This window comes from Chironomus tepperi, unplaced genomic scaffold, assembly GCF_022539635.2.
Source record: "Chironomus tepperi strain 1889 unplaced genomic scaffold, CSIRO-AGI_Ctep_v1 contig_354, whole genome shotgun sequence".
Lineage (NCBI taxonomy): Eukaryota > Metazoa > Arthropoda > Insecta > Diptera > Chironomidae > Chironomus > Chironomus tepperi.
Window position 1 is genome coordinate 1,586,327 of NW_027226476.1, and position 16,225 is coordinate 1,602,551.

General features: G+C 30.7%; 1 protein-coding gene and 1 long non-coding RNA gene across 4 annotated transcripts in view; one reads left to right on the top strand and one right to left on the bottom strand.

Moving 5' to 3' along the window:
* Window positions 1-73: 73 nt before the first annotated feature.
* ftz-f1 (ftz transcription factor 1) overlaps window positions 74-16,225 on the top strand; it is a 39,668-nt gene continuing 23,516 nt past the window's right edge. For 2 of the 3 annotated variants that reach the window (XR_011544776.1, XM_070645399.1), the window contains exon 1: window positions 77-1,598. Coding sequence is in view for 2 of the 3 variants with exons in the window: in XM_070645399.1 (XP_070501500.1) it covers window positions 1,085-1,598 (514 nt within the window). In the remaining variant the exon portion in view is untranslated. Of the gene's footprint in view, window positions 1,599-16,225 lie in introns of all 3 variants that reach the window. The other variant, XM_070645400.1, reaches the window with a different exon arrangement.
* LOC139094366 (uncharacterized) lies at window positions 1,788-2,424 on the bottom strand. Its single transcript, XR_011544777.1, has 3 exons — window positions 2,337-2,424; window positions 1,989-2,207; window positions 1,788-1,882 (listed from the first exon to the last, which is right to left on the bottom strand). It is a non-coding gene; the product is annotated as an uncharacterized lncRNA (long non-coding RNA).

The following is a 16,225-nucleotide window of genomic DNA, read 5'->3' on the forward strand; positions in this document are numbered from 1 at the left end:
ATTATTCACAATAACTAGATAAATTTTTATAAAATTATAAAGATAATATTAAACAAGGCAGTGTTTCGAACAAGTTTTTTGTTGAAAATAATAAAAATAAGAAATGAAATAAGGAAAAAAAAGCAAAAAAATGCAAAGCGGTAGCTTTTAAAAATAGAAAAAATAATAGAATTTGATGAGATATATAAGTGTGATTAATAAATATAATTCTACGCTTAAAATATAAGAAACCAAATCTAAAATTATAAAGTGTTGTTAAAGTCTGTTCAATTCGTGTTTGATTGATTGAAAAAAAAAGTTATTTTACAATGTAATAAATTTTATGTGCACTGTTTTTTTGGCTACAAACGTCGACGACGAGAAAAGAGAAGTAAAATAAAAAAAAACGTGAAGTATTTTGACAGTAATTGTGATTATCATACTGAATTTAGTGATAACATACTAATGTGTGTTCTATAAACCTATATACACAATTATAAAATGATTATGTACATAAGCAGCAAGATGAAAATGAATTTATGTCAGAAAGGACTTTTTCTTCTTTTGATGACATCAACGCAGTAAAATAAATCAAGAAAATATAACGTAAATAAGGCACAGACACAGGCCTATATGAAAAAATTAAAATTAAATTTAAAAAATTGTTGAAAAAAAATCTTAAGAGAAATAAAAAGTATTTCGACAGGAAACTTGGCGCTTAATACAGTGGTATGTGTGAATGTAATAAATGCCAAAAGAGAAGAACTCATTTTAATGAAGAATTTTTGCCATTATATAAAAAAAAATATGAATAACTGAAAAAAAATTATCCATTGAGAATATTTATTTTTTTCTTAATATACTAACTAACATACACACGCATCCATGCCATCTTGTCGCGCAATATATTACGCTGTATAGTTCTAAATTGCTAGATGTAAGTGTATAGTGAAAAAAAAAATATAAACCGTCGCGTGATATATATATTGTGTTTTTTTTTGTATTCTCATGCTAATATATAAAATAATATTCGAGAAAGAGAAAAAGAAGAAAAAAAATCGAAGTGTTATTTCGGTGTATGTGAATCTCTTGCTTAAATTATAAGATGCATGAAGAAGCTATCACAACTACCGCGGCATCATCAAAAATAGCAGCAGGCAGCAATGATATTATTGCCCATACAAATAATTCACACCAAAGTAATGATAATGCAAATAGTACGACGACCATATCGATAGTCCATCATTTTCAGCGAGCTAATAGCTCAGCTACGGCTACAGTTATTGAAAGCTATGATGCAACAGACAGTTGCTCATCTGCAGCTACAACAACATTCTCAAACCAAATAATTCAACCCCAAACGAAAATTATTCTCAATAATATTAATGAAATTAAAAGTAGTAATTGCCCAGAAGATGAAGTCGACAAAGAGGTTTCATCATTAATTTTAAACAGTATCGCTACAAATCCAAATGTTTCGAATGTCTTGATTGTTGGTACAAATGCATGTGATAATTCTACTAAAGATGAGTTAAGTCTCGAAGATTTGGCGCGTGTTGAACAAATGGAAGTGGAAATTAATGAAATTCAAGCAGAATTAAATGATAAATCCGCAGAAGGTAAGACAGACAAATTTTAATATACTCTTCGATCTATTCTAATGTCAGATGCTGTGTGATGCGCTTCTGTTTTCGAAATTCGAATTTCGAGTTCGAAATGGTTTCTTCAAAATTTGTAACGGTTTAAAAATTCAATATTTTCGAAAATTGTTTTTCGAATTCGAAATTCGAACTAATTTGAGGTTAAATTGTTGAAATTTAAATGTTAAGCAATAAATTGATGGTGAAGAGTCATTCCAAAAATGTATTAATGTAATTCTTTCAAATCTTCAGTCGAGAGCTTCCTAAAAGTAAATCTTAATTAATGAATAACATTCAAAACAAATTTAACCTAAAAAAAAAAAAAAAAAAAAACCTCATTTTTCCCTCGAAAACAGAACATCAACACACCCTGTCTACGACGATTTGTTGCTGATTCTTCTTAACTCCGAATGTGATGTAAAAATATATTTCGGAAGTAAAGTTTTGTTGTTTTTGGGTGGCAATATTAAATCATTATATAATAAATTCGAAATTATGTCATTTATGGCCCGTCAAATCCCTCAATAAAATCGAGTTCCAACAATGTAATTAAAAAGTTGTAATCTAACAAAACGACATAGAAATAAGCTACAAAGAATGAGAGAGAATGAAAAATTGCAATCATGTTTATTTATTTGTTCTAATTCTAAAATTGTACATCAATGCGCAATCGCACGTCTTCAAAATAAACAATAAAAAAAGTTGATTGAGACTTACATATGTATGTAATATATTTCTATTTAATATCTGTTCCAATGTGAAACATAATTAAATCTAATTAATTATATATTATTTCACAAAAACTGATCAAAACGCAGAATTTATAATGAATAAAAATGAGAAATACACAAAAAAACCCACGAGAGATTTGTGTATGTGAGTGTCTGTATGTTCGTTCATGTATATATGAAAATGAAAATAAAAAAAATTTCTATGAAAAGCGTAAGTATTGAGTAATACAGCACCTAACTCACAATACATTTGAAAAATGTTGGTAAAGTGTGTCAAGGTTGGAAATTCTTGGTGTGTTAATACTGCAAGTATCAACGTATATTCAGCTATTCATCTTCACGAAATTAAATTAAATTTGTTAATGTTGTTGTAAAGGATAAGTTTGTCTATTGTAATATCCAAGTATTTCTCACAAAACAAGTCATATAATACGTATCAAAGTGAGAGTCAGCACTGAGAATGTATTTAAGATGAATCTATCTGAGTAGACAACATTGACATACAAATCATGTTGCCATGACACAGATTGAAGCTGTCTGAAGGAGACTAGAAAAAGTTTTGGATGCATATTCATAAAAAAGCTATTAAGTTAGTTAATTTTAATGTTAATAGCAAGCACAAAAATTGACGAAGCGAAAACTTTAATTTTTCTTGCATTATTCAAATATCACGATTAGCGTTAAAATAAATTTGAAAAAATTGTTCATTTACTTTTTGTTTATTTGTTGATGGCAAAAGCATGATTAACTAATTATTTTCGCTCTTTTTTAGGACAAGAACTAGAAAGTCAGGACTGCAACACTTCAAGTTGCATTTAACACAGAGTTGGTGGCTACTGGTATTACTTAGCATGACTAACTGACTAGTTTCTTGACTTAACACAATTGTTTGACTAGTTTTGTTGCTATGGTGACTTGTAGCATGACTTAGTAGGGTCAGAATACTAATTACTCGACCAGGTGACTAGGTACTAGACTTGGAATGTGTTTTATGACTTACTTCGACTTGGTGATTAGATTTATGGCTTAGCTTGACTATATGACTAGTTTAATGACTTATTAGGACTATACTACTCTTGGTCAAGTACAATTTCATGATTTGACACAAATATTTGCCTAGACAAGTAGCCTAGCACAAGAGTTGTCTAATTATATGCAATTCCAACTCTGATTGAACCTTTATTTCTCTCAAGACTTTTTCTTTTATTGCAAAACTTTATTTAATTACAGTTTTTACTACCAAATTCAATGCTTAGTGATTCACAAAATTTAGAAAAAATAAAATTTTGCAATCCACACTTAAATTTTGTTCATAAAGAAATCTTATACGCTTGTTTACTGACACGATGAGTTGGCTTAGAAAATGCCATGAACACGATATGCCTGATATTTCTTATCAAATACCAAGCACACAACTCAAATTCATCTCTTAAATTAATTTTTTGGAATTTTCCATGGTTTGAAAGCTTTTGAAGATTTTTGCATACAAGTTATGGCGAAACTGGATATATAAACACAGTAAACAGCGATGATGCAATTTTATATACATTCTTATAGAGCTATGGGTGGAGAGATTTTCATGGTAGTGATTCTGAGGACTTCCATAAATTTAATTACCAAAGTTTTCTTCTAAAATGAGGATTAGAATTGGAAAGATTAGTTCAAATTTCAATTTAGTTCCAAAAGTTGATTCTGCACTTGAAGATGATTTTACAAAGAATCTCTTACAGCAAAAGCAAAAGCATCACAATGATAGTCTTAATTTACAAAATGTTTAGAACTATTCAGCAAAATGAGCTGCACTTAAAAAGCTAATGCTGGTAGAAAAAATAAAAGCCAATCCTTCAAATCTATCTTATTGTTTCGACATAATTTCTTAAACAAAGCTGTATAAGGAGTCATATCAATTAGTCTATCTCACAAACATAACACAAAGAAATCAAATTTGGCATTTATTCGAATATTTAAAAATTTATTGTTTGTGAATTAATAGCAAAAAGCAAGACTTTTTCGTGAAATTTATTCATAGATTGTACTAATTTGAATTGGGCTTGATAAACAGTCAAATATTGATAAATTAAGAAATTTCTTTGATTATGGAAATGTTGGTGTCTGCTTTGATGAAGACTCTATTTGCATAATGTGTTGTTTTGTCTCTGATTGATATAGTTTGAATTTACGAGCATTTGGATATACTTTGATTATAAATTGATGATTTTGGATGGTTTAGATGGGTATCTGGTGCAATAATTGAGTGATTTAGAGTCTTTAGCTGTATCAATGTTAAGATGAAGATGGCACTTCTCGAACTTTCTTCAAGTTCTTCTCATAAGCCTTTATCGTAAGGCTAGTAGCTTACGAACACCATCGTTCTCATCCCAATCCTTATAACTTGTTGCTTCATATAATGAAGTCTAAATTTGGGGCATGTGTATGACTTAACAATTTTTATACTCATAGCTTACTTAATTAATTAATATGTAATTTACTTGACATGAGCGAATTTCCAGAAAATACATAATCATTCTTAGTATTAATATATTCAAGAAATCTACTATTGCTTGCCTTAATTGCATAAATCAACATGTGATATGATTTCATTCAAATTTGTGTCAAGCTTCTTTTTAGGACGTGTAATTTAGTCACTTATTATAGTTATGTTCCTTCACATGTGGACCTTAGGTTACTACCAAATGTTTTTCATATTGTTATATCATTTGACTGTTGCTGGGTCAGAAATCTTGCTCTGGCATCATGTCAAATTACTCAATTGCTGATTCTGACATCTAAATCTGTTACTAATACTAGATTACATAATTTATTGATACTGAATTCCCGATCAACACGACGTGTTTGCTAGGGACGATAAGATGCGAATTAGTCCTAATGGCAACATGACGAACGATTTTGACCCATTTTTACGGCAAAAAATGCGGTTCGCCTTATTGTGCTGCTTAGGATTTTCTTAGAAGTCATTAGAATTCTCAGAAAGTTTTTTTTTGTAATTAAAGATATCAAGGCAAAAAGCATGCTAGGTGCAGGTTATGTAGCATATATACATTAATACATGCTAGAACATTCTCACACAGTATTGAGCAGACGCCGCGATGCTGTACAAAATCCTTAACTATCTTTCCATTCCATATTAAACTCCAAATCTTATGTGTACCAGTATTCCAATTTTACTTTTGCGATAATTATGAAATTTGGAGTTTGTACGTAAACAAACTAGTAAACATTCCTTTTATCGCTATAAAATGTAGAGTAGAAGGAACATATCGTCAACACATAGAATTGACCCAATTTTTTTTATTCGCAGTTCATTTTTTTTCCACTCACAAGCTGATGCCGACAATAAATTCCTTAATTTTATATTTTTTTATCATCAACAAGTCATTTCGAGTCTCACGAATTTAAAAAAAGGAAACAGTAAAAAATTTGCTACTAAAACATATAGAATTATGGAAATTAGGTCACACATGACTCGAGGGTGTTTTTCATTTTTTCAAAGGGAGCTCGTGGCTCTGACTCACAAGTTAATAACTTTTTTGAAACGATTTGTTTTAAAATAATATTAAATATAATTCATTATCACGTTCCATTGTTGACTATTTGCTTATCAAATTTCATTCAAATTTTTTACGTTAAAGTTCTTTTAATACCTTTTTATGTAGATTAATCTGTCCTATATATTTAATGTCTTAAATAATCCATTATGTGTTGAGAAATGTATTCTAAATTTACGAATAACCAAAAATGTATTTCCAAGTACCAAAATCGAGTGCAAGTGATTTTTTTTTCTATTTATTTCTTGTAACGTTTTGTAAGTATGTCAGTGGGCCAAGGACATTTCGTTTTATTTTCTTCGTTAGGAAAATATAGCGAACATTTTCTCCTTTAGCATTCACGAGAAATGAAATAATATGAAAAAAAAAAAATGTTGGAAGTACCCGCACGTGGATGACTAAAGCGTATTTTTGCCGGGTCAGTTGGTAATATTAATTGAGAGGAAAATTTTTATACGGAAAAGCTACTTAAAAAGGGTTGCAAATTAAAATTTCTTGATGAATTTTACAATTTTTTACCATCAAAAATGGCACAACATCTAATTGAATCATTAATAAACTATGATAAGATTAGGCGGTTTTTTATGATATTAGAGATAATTATACTTTATAGTAACTTATCAAGAATGCCTACAAAAAAAGTAGGTCAAATCTTCCATTCATCAGAAAAATCTATTTTAAGCTTGAAATGAACCTTTGAGACAAATTCGGGCACTCGATTGTCTATCAATTAAAGCTGCGGCTAAGGGAATTCGCGGATAATAATTGTTTAACGAGTAAGAGTGTGCCAGACCTCACTCAGTACCCTTTCCATTTTATGGTGGGATCAGAAACACTTCTTTAATGACATTACTGGCTGTAATCTACAATGAAAGGCTGTGGAAGTGCGTTTCCACTACATATGGTTTGAAAAAGGATAAGTGAAAAATTTCTCTTGCCGAGTCTCGAACCTATGGTCACAAAGTCGATATTGCAATAATTATGTACCGAAGTACTAAACCATTCCGCCATCGAGCCACTTCGAATCACTTCTAGATTGTCTGTCAATAGATGATAACTAAATAATAAAAATCTCGGAATCTCTCAGACACTTGTCGGAAAATGAAAAAAAGAGAAGTTCCTATTAACATCATACAAGTTTCAGGCTTTCTAGAAATCAATCTATTAATAAGTATCCGTAGATTTTTTTTGGGACTTCTTGAAATTTAGGTTATTTGGTTTAATACATGCTTATGTCTACGAATGCTAGAATTGATAAAAATCCATCAAACTTTATAAATGAATCATAAGATCCCTTACAGGTCAAGATACCGCTTTTAGATACCGTTCTATACCATTAAAGCATGTTCTTTACGTGTAGGGTAATGGCGAAATAACCACTAAATGCATAATACTAATGATAGCTGCAAAAATTCATCAATTCAGAAGTTTTCTACCAAAATATTAGGAAACATCCATCAGCCCAATTCAGTCATCATCATGTCATAATGAAATCAGCACTTCTGTTCATTTCATGAAAATCCACGCGAAAGTCATGTTTATGCAATGTCTTTCTTTCATCTATAATAACAAACTTACTAGATAGAATAAAATGCAAAAATGATTATTTGACAACATTAAACATGCCTGTGCTTGATTAAGCACTTTTTTGGTATATTTTAAAATTTCTTTTAGTAAACACATTGCATGAACTTGACCACTTTTTTATGTGCTTGGAAAATTTCATTAAAACTACAACAAAACAGCCAGCAGAATGCCTTTTTTTTGCAAGTAGTGTAATGGATTTTTGAGTCGAGTCAGCAACTTACTGCAGTTTAAATTTGCAATGTTTTAACTTTCTTTCCATTTCCCACTTTACAAAATAAATTATAATGAATAATATTTGCAGTACACGTGTTATTATTTGATGATACACATTCAGTAAGAATGTATAACGAGAATTATAGATTTTTTTTTTTGTGTAGCTGCACATAGCTTCGCATATAAAATATATAGGACGATTGTATTCTGACTGAAATTATGAGCAGATTTATCGTAATGTGATGCTATATCCATTCTTATGAGGTTTAATCAATATCTTGGGTGAGACAGTGAGACACAGGCTGCATGCATAAGAAAAATTATACTCAACTTGGTTACATAAGCGACTCATGTCATGCTTTCGCAACTTAAAGAAGAAGAATTTCAATCTGTTCCACAAACCACCGTTTTTCGTATACATTCAGTCAGTCTTTCTTTCTTTCCTCTTTTTTTTTTTGTTAATTTCAAAAAGAACCGGTTTACTACTTTTTCTCGGACTATAAGAAATGCAGAATTTTAATGATGCACAACATACGAAAAGGAAAACAAAAGTAAAAAAAAAGAGAAAAGAATCGATTCTCGGACTTGATTATTGAAGTTATTGTCTCACAGACGAAGCCTTTTCCCTTTCATCGTGAAATGATTCCAACCTTAATTTATTTTATATATATGCTTTGACTTCTTACTGATGGAATTTATATGCATTGGTATGCTATAAATTTATTCTAGAAATACGAAACTTTCACCTTTGCATTCAAATCAATAATGATTTGGAACTTACTGCAAAGAATTGATTAAATCTGTAAGCAGTTTGTTTGATTAATAGCTTGCTATTTACGGTTGAGTAATGACAATGAGGTAATATTAAATGATCTTGAAAAGCACAAAAATAGAGAAAATTGGGGTTGATTTTATGCTAAATTTGATAATACTACACGTGTTCTACAAGAATTACAGCATTAAAGGGCTTCATATTAAAAGCAAATGAATTCTGAGAAGATTCAAATGTTAGTGAATTCGAAATTGTAATCCATGGTTGGAAATTGAACTAGAATATGAGGAACTAAGATCCGATTTCGTTATCTCTTGATAGAAGATCATGCTGAACAGCACAATTGCTGATGTTTAGACGCGGCTTTTAAGAGTTCATGTAGATCTGTTGATCTGGCAGAAAAGCGATTCCGAATATCACTGAAGATGCTCCTATCACTGAACTATTGAGTTACTCGACAATGTGGCAAAGTATAATATATAAAGTATACACTCTCTGTATTGCCCTTACTACTGCACTTCCAATGATATATGGTTGAAGGACCATCACAGAAGTCCAATTCCAACATGATTCCATATTGCCTACTTGGTCTGCTTTGAGTATATTGCGATATACTCAAAGATTTGCAATTCACTTGACTTTGATTTAGTAACTAGTAAGGATTAACTAATGTCTGCAATCTAGGATCATAGCTATAGAATTAAACACTCTGTACTCATACTTAGATCTAACTTGAAGCTTCTTGTATAATTTCGAAAATTTCAAAATTAAATTTGCCTTTAGAATAAAGGACCTGAATTTTCCTAAATGCCAAATCTTGTAGGTACGGCACGTGTGAATTCAAATGAGAATGGGTTAAAGAGCAACTGATGATCTGAAAATAATTATCGAATCCCTTATTAATGTATGAATATTCAATTTTAATGATTTTACCTATTCAATCATGCTGCAAATTATCAAGTTGGCAACGAAAAGTTTTTACCAGAATGGCAACTGATAAATGGTTTGATAATTTCTGTTGATCCCCGAATAGATTCGATTATGTCGCTCGGGAGTAAAGTCACAAAAACGCAATTCTAGCACAAATCAATAAATTTTGAGCATCTTTTTTAATTCCAAAGAGCATGCAAATTTTTATTATCTATTTTTGTCATCATCTGTAGCGGCTAAATTGATCACGTGCAAAAACACGCTTGATATTTTGCACAATACCTGTCTATATGCATATGTGGAAACGTAGAGGATAGAAAATTTCCATAAATTCATTGATACTGCATTAACTGACTGTCGAGAATAATAATACAAACAATGTTCTTTTGAAATAGAGGAATGCAAGCAAGCCTTGATAGTGCAACTACATAAAACACATGCTTTATCATTTCTGTTTTCCAATGTTTAGAGACGTATCATTGACTCAAACATTTAGGCTACGTTTTTAGCACAAAACACGAAATTTTTTACGTTTTTATTTTCGTTTAAAAATCGTAAAAAAGCTTTTTGCGAAATCATCGATCTTGATTTCATGTTTTTACACGCTTATGCTTCAATTAGCAACGTAAAAAAAAACTTTAAAGCTATAAAGTGTGATTTTTTGTCTCCATAAATGTTGAAATTGATTTTGAGGGTTTGATAAAAATAAGCAATAATTATTTTAATGGATCACATTTGCTAATTTTTATTGACATGTGACTTTTACTTATTGGTGAAATTCATGACAGAAACGTGAGGATTCATGCTTATTGTTGATTGGAAGTAGTTTTTACAATTGACAATTCTTCTTATATGCTTTAGGAAGGGGTAAGGAAGGATAATGAACAAAGTCCTTCAAATGGCTACTAGATGGAGCCTTCTGTCACTCGGAAATCAATCGGCTATTAAGGATTGTCCTAATTCACTTACTATAGACCAGTGATGCGCAACCTTTTATTTTTAGGACATAAATTTTTTAGCATCCCTGGGTGATAAGCCTCAATCACAGCGTCATACGACTCATGGCATCTCCAAAATGGCACATCTAAATAAGTGTATCGCGGCCTCCAGGTTGCCCATCACTGCTATAGAATTCCATTAAGGATATTCTGAACACAACTCTACACAGCCTAATTGCTCGTAAAAAAACTAATTAAAAATTTACATTGAATACAATTCAGGCCAACACTTTTATTATTCAAATCAATAAGCTGTAACCGTGTTCGTTATGGCATAAAAGATAATTTTTCTTTATCATGAATAATTTGCTTGCTGATTTTTGAACTTTAAAATTTCATGTCAAAAGGGTTACTTCATTTTAGTGTAGATGATTAATAACGTTTTGATCTTATCAACGTCATCTTTGGAAATGATTGAAGAGTTTTGATTTATCTTGCTTAACATTTCATTTTTTGGGCTCTTTTGTATGTGCTGCTCTGAGATTGAATCTTGTAATTGGAAAGCGGCACTTAGATTTGAGATACAATTGCGAATTTGAAGTTGTCAACCAGATTGGCACACACTTTTTTGGGTAATTGAGTGTAATTCACATGGTAGCTTGATGGGTAGCATGACTTAATAGTCACTAAGATTGATACAGTGTAGCTAATCTATGATGCACGATCTTGGATCTTGAAGCTTGAGCAGACATGGATCATGAGTATGCTCACAAAATTCCTGTTGAGTATCCTCATGAGTCATTGGAAGTTCATTTGGTTAAGCATACTCAGCATTGTTAATTAGTGAAACTCGTGGACAAGCCACCACTAGAAGAGCATTGATAGACATATGTCTAAACTATGTCACTTCAAGAGAAATCAGTATCACCAAAAAAATATATAAGCAATAGACACTATTAAAATTCTGATGGCACTGCATTAAACAACAAACTTTCGTAATGCATTCAACGAAATATTGTAACTAATGTTCAACTCATTATGATAATTATCACATCCAAAAAAAATTATTTATATATCTCAGTCAGATTGTGTAAATCAACTGTATTAATACAGTTTACATCGTAACTGAATGTAATTTTATTATCAATTTTTACACAACCGTATGACATAACTTGTAATAAGAATCCATTAATATTGTCTTTTTATCATGTGTGGGAAGTGATTTTGTTTATTATGTCTTTTTATCATGTGTGGGAAGTGATTTTGTTTATTATGACATAAAGGACATGACAATATGAATATTGTGGATCATCACAAAATAAGTTAAGGATGGTCAGAATTGTTAATAGGATTTAAAAATTCATAAAGCCACAACTTTATAGGCAAAAAAATATAAATTTGATTTAAATGGGGTCATTTACTTGTTAGGTAACGCTCTCAGGTCTTATGGGTAGGGATCGAGATTTTGTTCAGTCTGAGTTGTTGAATTTGAGAGAAGGGAGTGGCAGCATTGAGTTGTTGCCCGGAGAGGTTTGGGTCGATTTTTGGGGTCACGTAATAGATGAACTGTCCCAGCCCCAAAACCACAAAACATATTTTTTGATAAAACTATTAAAATAAGGTAAATGATGGCATCTATTGCAATAAGCATTGTTGTATGTAGGCACAATAGTTTTCACAATTTTTTAAAGTAGCAGAGATAAATGATACCACCATTAAATATGTTAAAAATCCATAACTTGTTAGGAAAACAATTGAAATGAAATTTCTTGTGTGATTTTTAAACCTAAAATAAAGACTTATTTGGACGGGATTAGCATAACATTTGTGTCTAAAGAGATTTTTTAAAAGTTGATTGTGATTTAAATTACGAAATTTGTTTCAATTTGTAGCTCGAATGAAATCATCGTCATTTGTTCATACGTCCTTATTGGGATTGATTAAAGCACATTCAAATGTCCACAAGGCATTAGTAATAGAACTAAAAATGAATAAATATAAATAAGCTGTGCAGTAAATTGCTTATGTAATTTTATTTTAGACCTGAAAATATGAAAATTTTCTGGCCCAAATTTTGTTATTCCATTTTTGACATTTTTATTTGGAATTCACAAATATGATTATTATTGGATGTAAGATGTGCGTATGCATACTCTTTTTTTTATGGAAACAAAAGTTAAATTAAGCATTTTTATGACTTGTTTAAATATTGAATTAGTTTTATGAACACAAAAGAAATTTCTTGCCTCCTCATTGCTTTTGCATACTTTTGGTGCAGGTAAAAGGAGTAGAATCGGCTCATAAAATTGTTTTCGGCAGCCATAAATTTATATGACTTCTGATGACTTTTTTTTCATGTCTCTATCTACACCTAAATATGCATTGAGTTTCGATTTTTAAAATCATGAATTCCAATTGGAATAATGTTGGGCTATAAACATTTCATTTTGACTGGATTGTCGACATGATGACTTGACGTACGCCTGAATATAATGAAATTGAATGACTCTCTTTTGGCACTCGACCGATCGACACATATTGAAATGTTACTTAATAAAAGAGTTTTGAGCTGAAGACTACCTAATCCAGTGGTGGCCAATTCTTTATTTTTCTTGGTATCCCTTGCTGGCAAAACTTGACCGAAGCGTTTTAGCGGTAGACTAGTGTGTTAAGGCAAACTGATTGCTTACCACTAGACCCAAGTCAAACCCAAACCTTTCTGGCTATGTCCTTACTTGATGTTCTTTTTTGTACGAGATCCCCTCGAACTCCGGCAATATATTATTTCGATACCTACGGAGCGATCATGTGCTCGGGATCTGAGATGATAAATTTTTTATGTGCTATTACCTCTAATAGGCAAAGAGGCCGCTTTTAGGTGTCAAAAATGTATTTCTGTACCATGAAAGCATTATATCTGCCTGTTAGGGACATATCCATCTATTGCTGGTTATAGACTTTGGATCGCTTAGATATAGGACACATTATGACATAGAGTAGCCCACATAGTTTGGTCGATCAGGGCTCTAATCTCCATAGAACAAAAACCCGAATCCGACATGGATTTTATATGTAAAAATCGACTAGATTTCATGTAAAATTTGAGTCAAATTCGAGTTCTACATAGAACTAAAGCTGACCTATAAATGATCAATCTATAGCCATTATCAATCTAAAATCTAGTTTATTGTGGATTTAGCCATAAATCAATTTCAAACTGTCTAAAAAAGCGCTCAATCCGAATAAAATATCGCACCAACGCTTTCGATTCAACCTAACTTATGTTGCTTTTTTTGGAAAGAGTTGTACACAAAAAAATTAACATTCAGATAAAGAAAAAAAAAAATGTTGTTTCATATTCAAAAGCAGCACCAAATTTCCTTGACACAGTTACATTCAAAATTTTACGCAGCATTGCGCAACATCACCTGTGTGCTTTAAGATACATTTTTTTTTCTTCATTCATTCCATTAAGTATAGTATCAAACTAAGAAGAAGTAAAAAAAAAACTTTTAAGTTTCTCTCTCCTTCTCTCTCTCTTTTTTTTGTCTTCACATCCATCGCCATGAAGCTTAAAAATTGTAGTTATGTCTTTTTTTTTGTGTTCACATCATAATGTGACCCATGTAACCAAAAGGAAGAATTGTGTATTACATAAGAATCTTCCATGGATAATACTTTTGTACATTCCATGTACGTTCCTTGTCGTTAGGAAAAGGAAGATAATAGGGAAGATGCAATATGACATCAATGTAGTACATAAAGGGAAAACCAATGTAATACAAAAGTATTACATTGATGGACAATAAAATGCATATAAATATTCACATGTTTTCTTTGTATTTTTTCCATGAATATTTATGTATTTTTATTGTTAAAGTATTAGTGTGCACTTAATTATAGTACACTAACACCATGAAAAAATGACAAAAGAAGCTTTATTTAATTAAGCTGCATACTGTTAAGTTTCGAACACATTCATAATTTTTTATAAGTTCCATATAAATTTGGGTCGGACTTATAAAAGTGATTTCTGTTTGCTCTTGTGAAGTATACAGAATTCAAAATTTAGAACAAAATTTATTTTTCTTGCCAAAAAAATTTTTCTATGGTGAAAAACTGAGATTCGAACTTTCGCAAGTTGCGGTAGTCCATCAATGGAATACTTTTAGAACATACAAGGACAACAAAAAAATTTTGATATATTAATGGATAGTACATATTATTTTCCTTTAATGTCGAAGGAAAATATATGGAATATTTTGGTTACATGGGGAACTATTTAGACACATTAGACATTTCAAATAAAATAAAAAGAATTCTTTCTACATGCTGTATGTATGCATGTATTTCTAAGATAGATGATATGATTCATGCATGTAGAAGAAAGAAAAAGGCTAGTAAGCATATTGAATAATTTAAAAAGAAAACAAGCATCATTTGTATTCGTCATTATCGTAAGCTAAAAAAAAAATCGGTTTTGTATAATATACATCTAAGTTAGATCTATAGTTTCTTTTTTCTGTGCCTTTAACTATGTGTGCGACCCACTTTCTGGCATAGCCTAGTGAACTTGGCCGAAATAGAGAAAAAAAAATGTTTTGCGTTGCGCAATAGCTAAGCAGTGAAAATGAGAGTATACACAAACACAGTTTTAACATGCTGCTAACATTGCATGAAGATAGAGAATAAAAAATGATTTTTTTTTCATAATAATTTTTATAAACAAAATTTTTTCACATTACTTTCAATTTCAATATTATCCAACCATGCAGTTAATGATTTTTTAAGCCCTATTAAGTCTAATTCTAAAATTATTATGTCGTCATCTAATGATTATCATGTTAAGTCATACTTTATTTTTTTATCATAATCGAGCTTTAATTTGCGTATTGATATTCAATAGAAACGTGCTTAGTAGTGTGTATGCATGTACATATTCGCAAAGGTGCACATCATATAAATTCAAGCTATATATATTTCTAATTGCATTGCATTGAAACGAATAACATTGACCTAAAAAACTAAGCACTTGAGCTGGTTTCTCTTTAATATTCAATACTTTATTTTTAATTTACATTTATTTGCTTTTATAATCGACTCAATCAATAAACTAACTTGCTATTTGAATCCTTGTTAGATAATAATAATATGTATTAAATTTCATTTATTGAATATTAATCACATCGACTTATTTTATTTTGAGAAGACGGAATCATGATTTCATGGATCTATTAACATGTTTTGATAGTGGGAAAATCAATAGATGACACATATATCTCATGATTCACCTACATTGTAAGATGCAATATGTACCTGATTTCTTGAAATTATTGATCTCCTTGATTGACTCTATGAATGCATACAACATTGTCAATTGAATGCAAGGATTTATTGTGGATTAGTAAAGCATTCATTGAAGCCTGACAACTTTATCTCCTTAAATATGTGGTTAAATGTAAAAGGCTTAAGTCAATAGAGAGACTTGAAAATTGTATCAAGTGTATTTTGTCGCATTATTTGATTGCAAACAATGCAGTAAGTAGATGTAATTGAATCGTTTGAGTGTCATAAAGTAACAACTATATCGACCGTGCTTTATGGTTTCTATAGCAAGGATATATATGATGAACAATGAGCATGATGCATTCTTGGTGTCATAAGATCATGTTCAGCATCTCTCAACTAACAATACTAATCAACTACATACCTCAAGCAGAGCCATACATGAAGCATGAACAACAATAAATTCTCAGAAAATTTTAAATTCCATAACATTTTCAACTTCTAGAAAGCTAAGGAACAAGCTACAACATTTCCATCGATTTCTACTAAACGTGTGTCTCTTGCATTTTCGTACTATGTTATA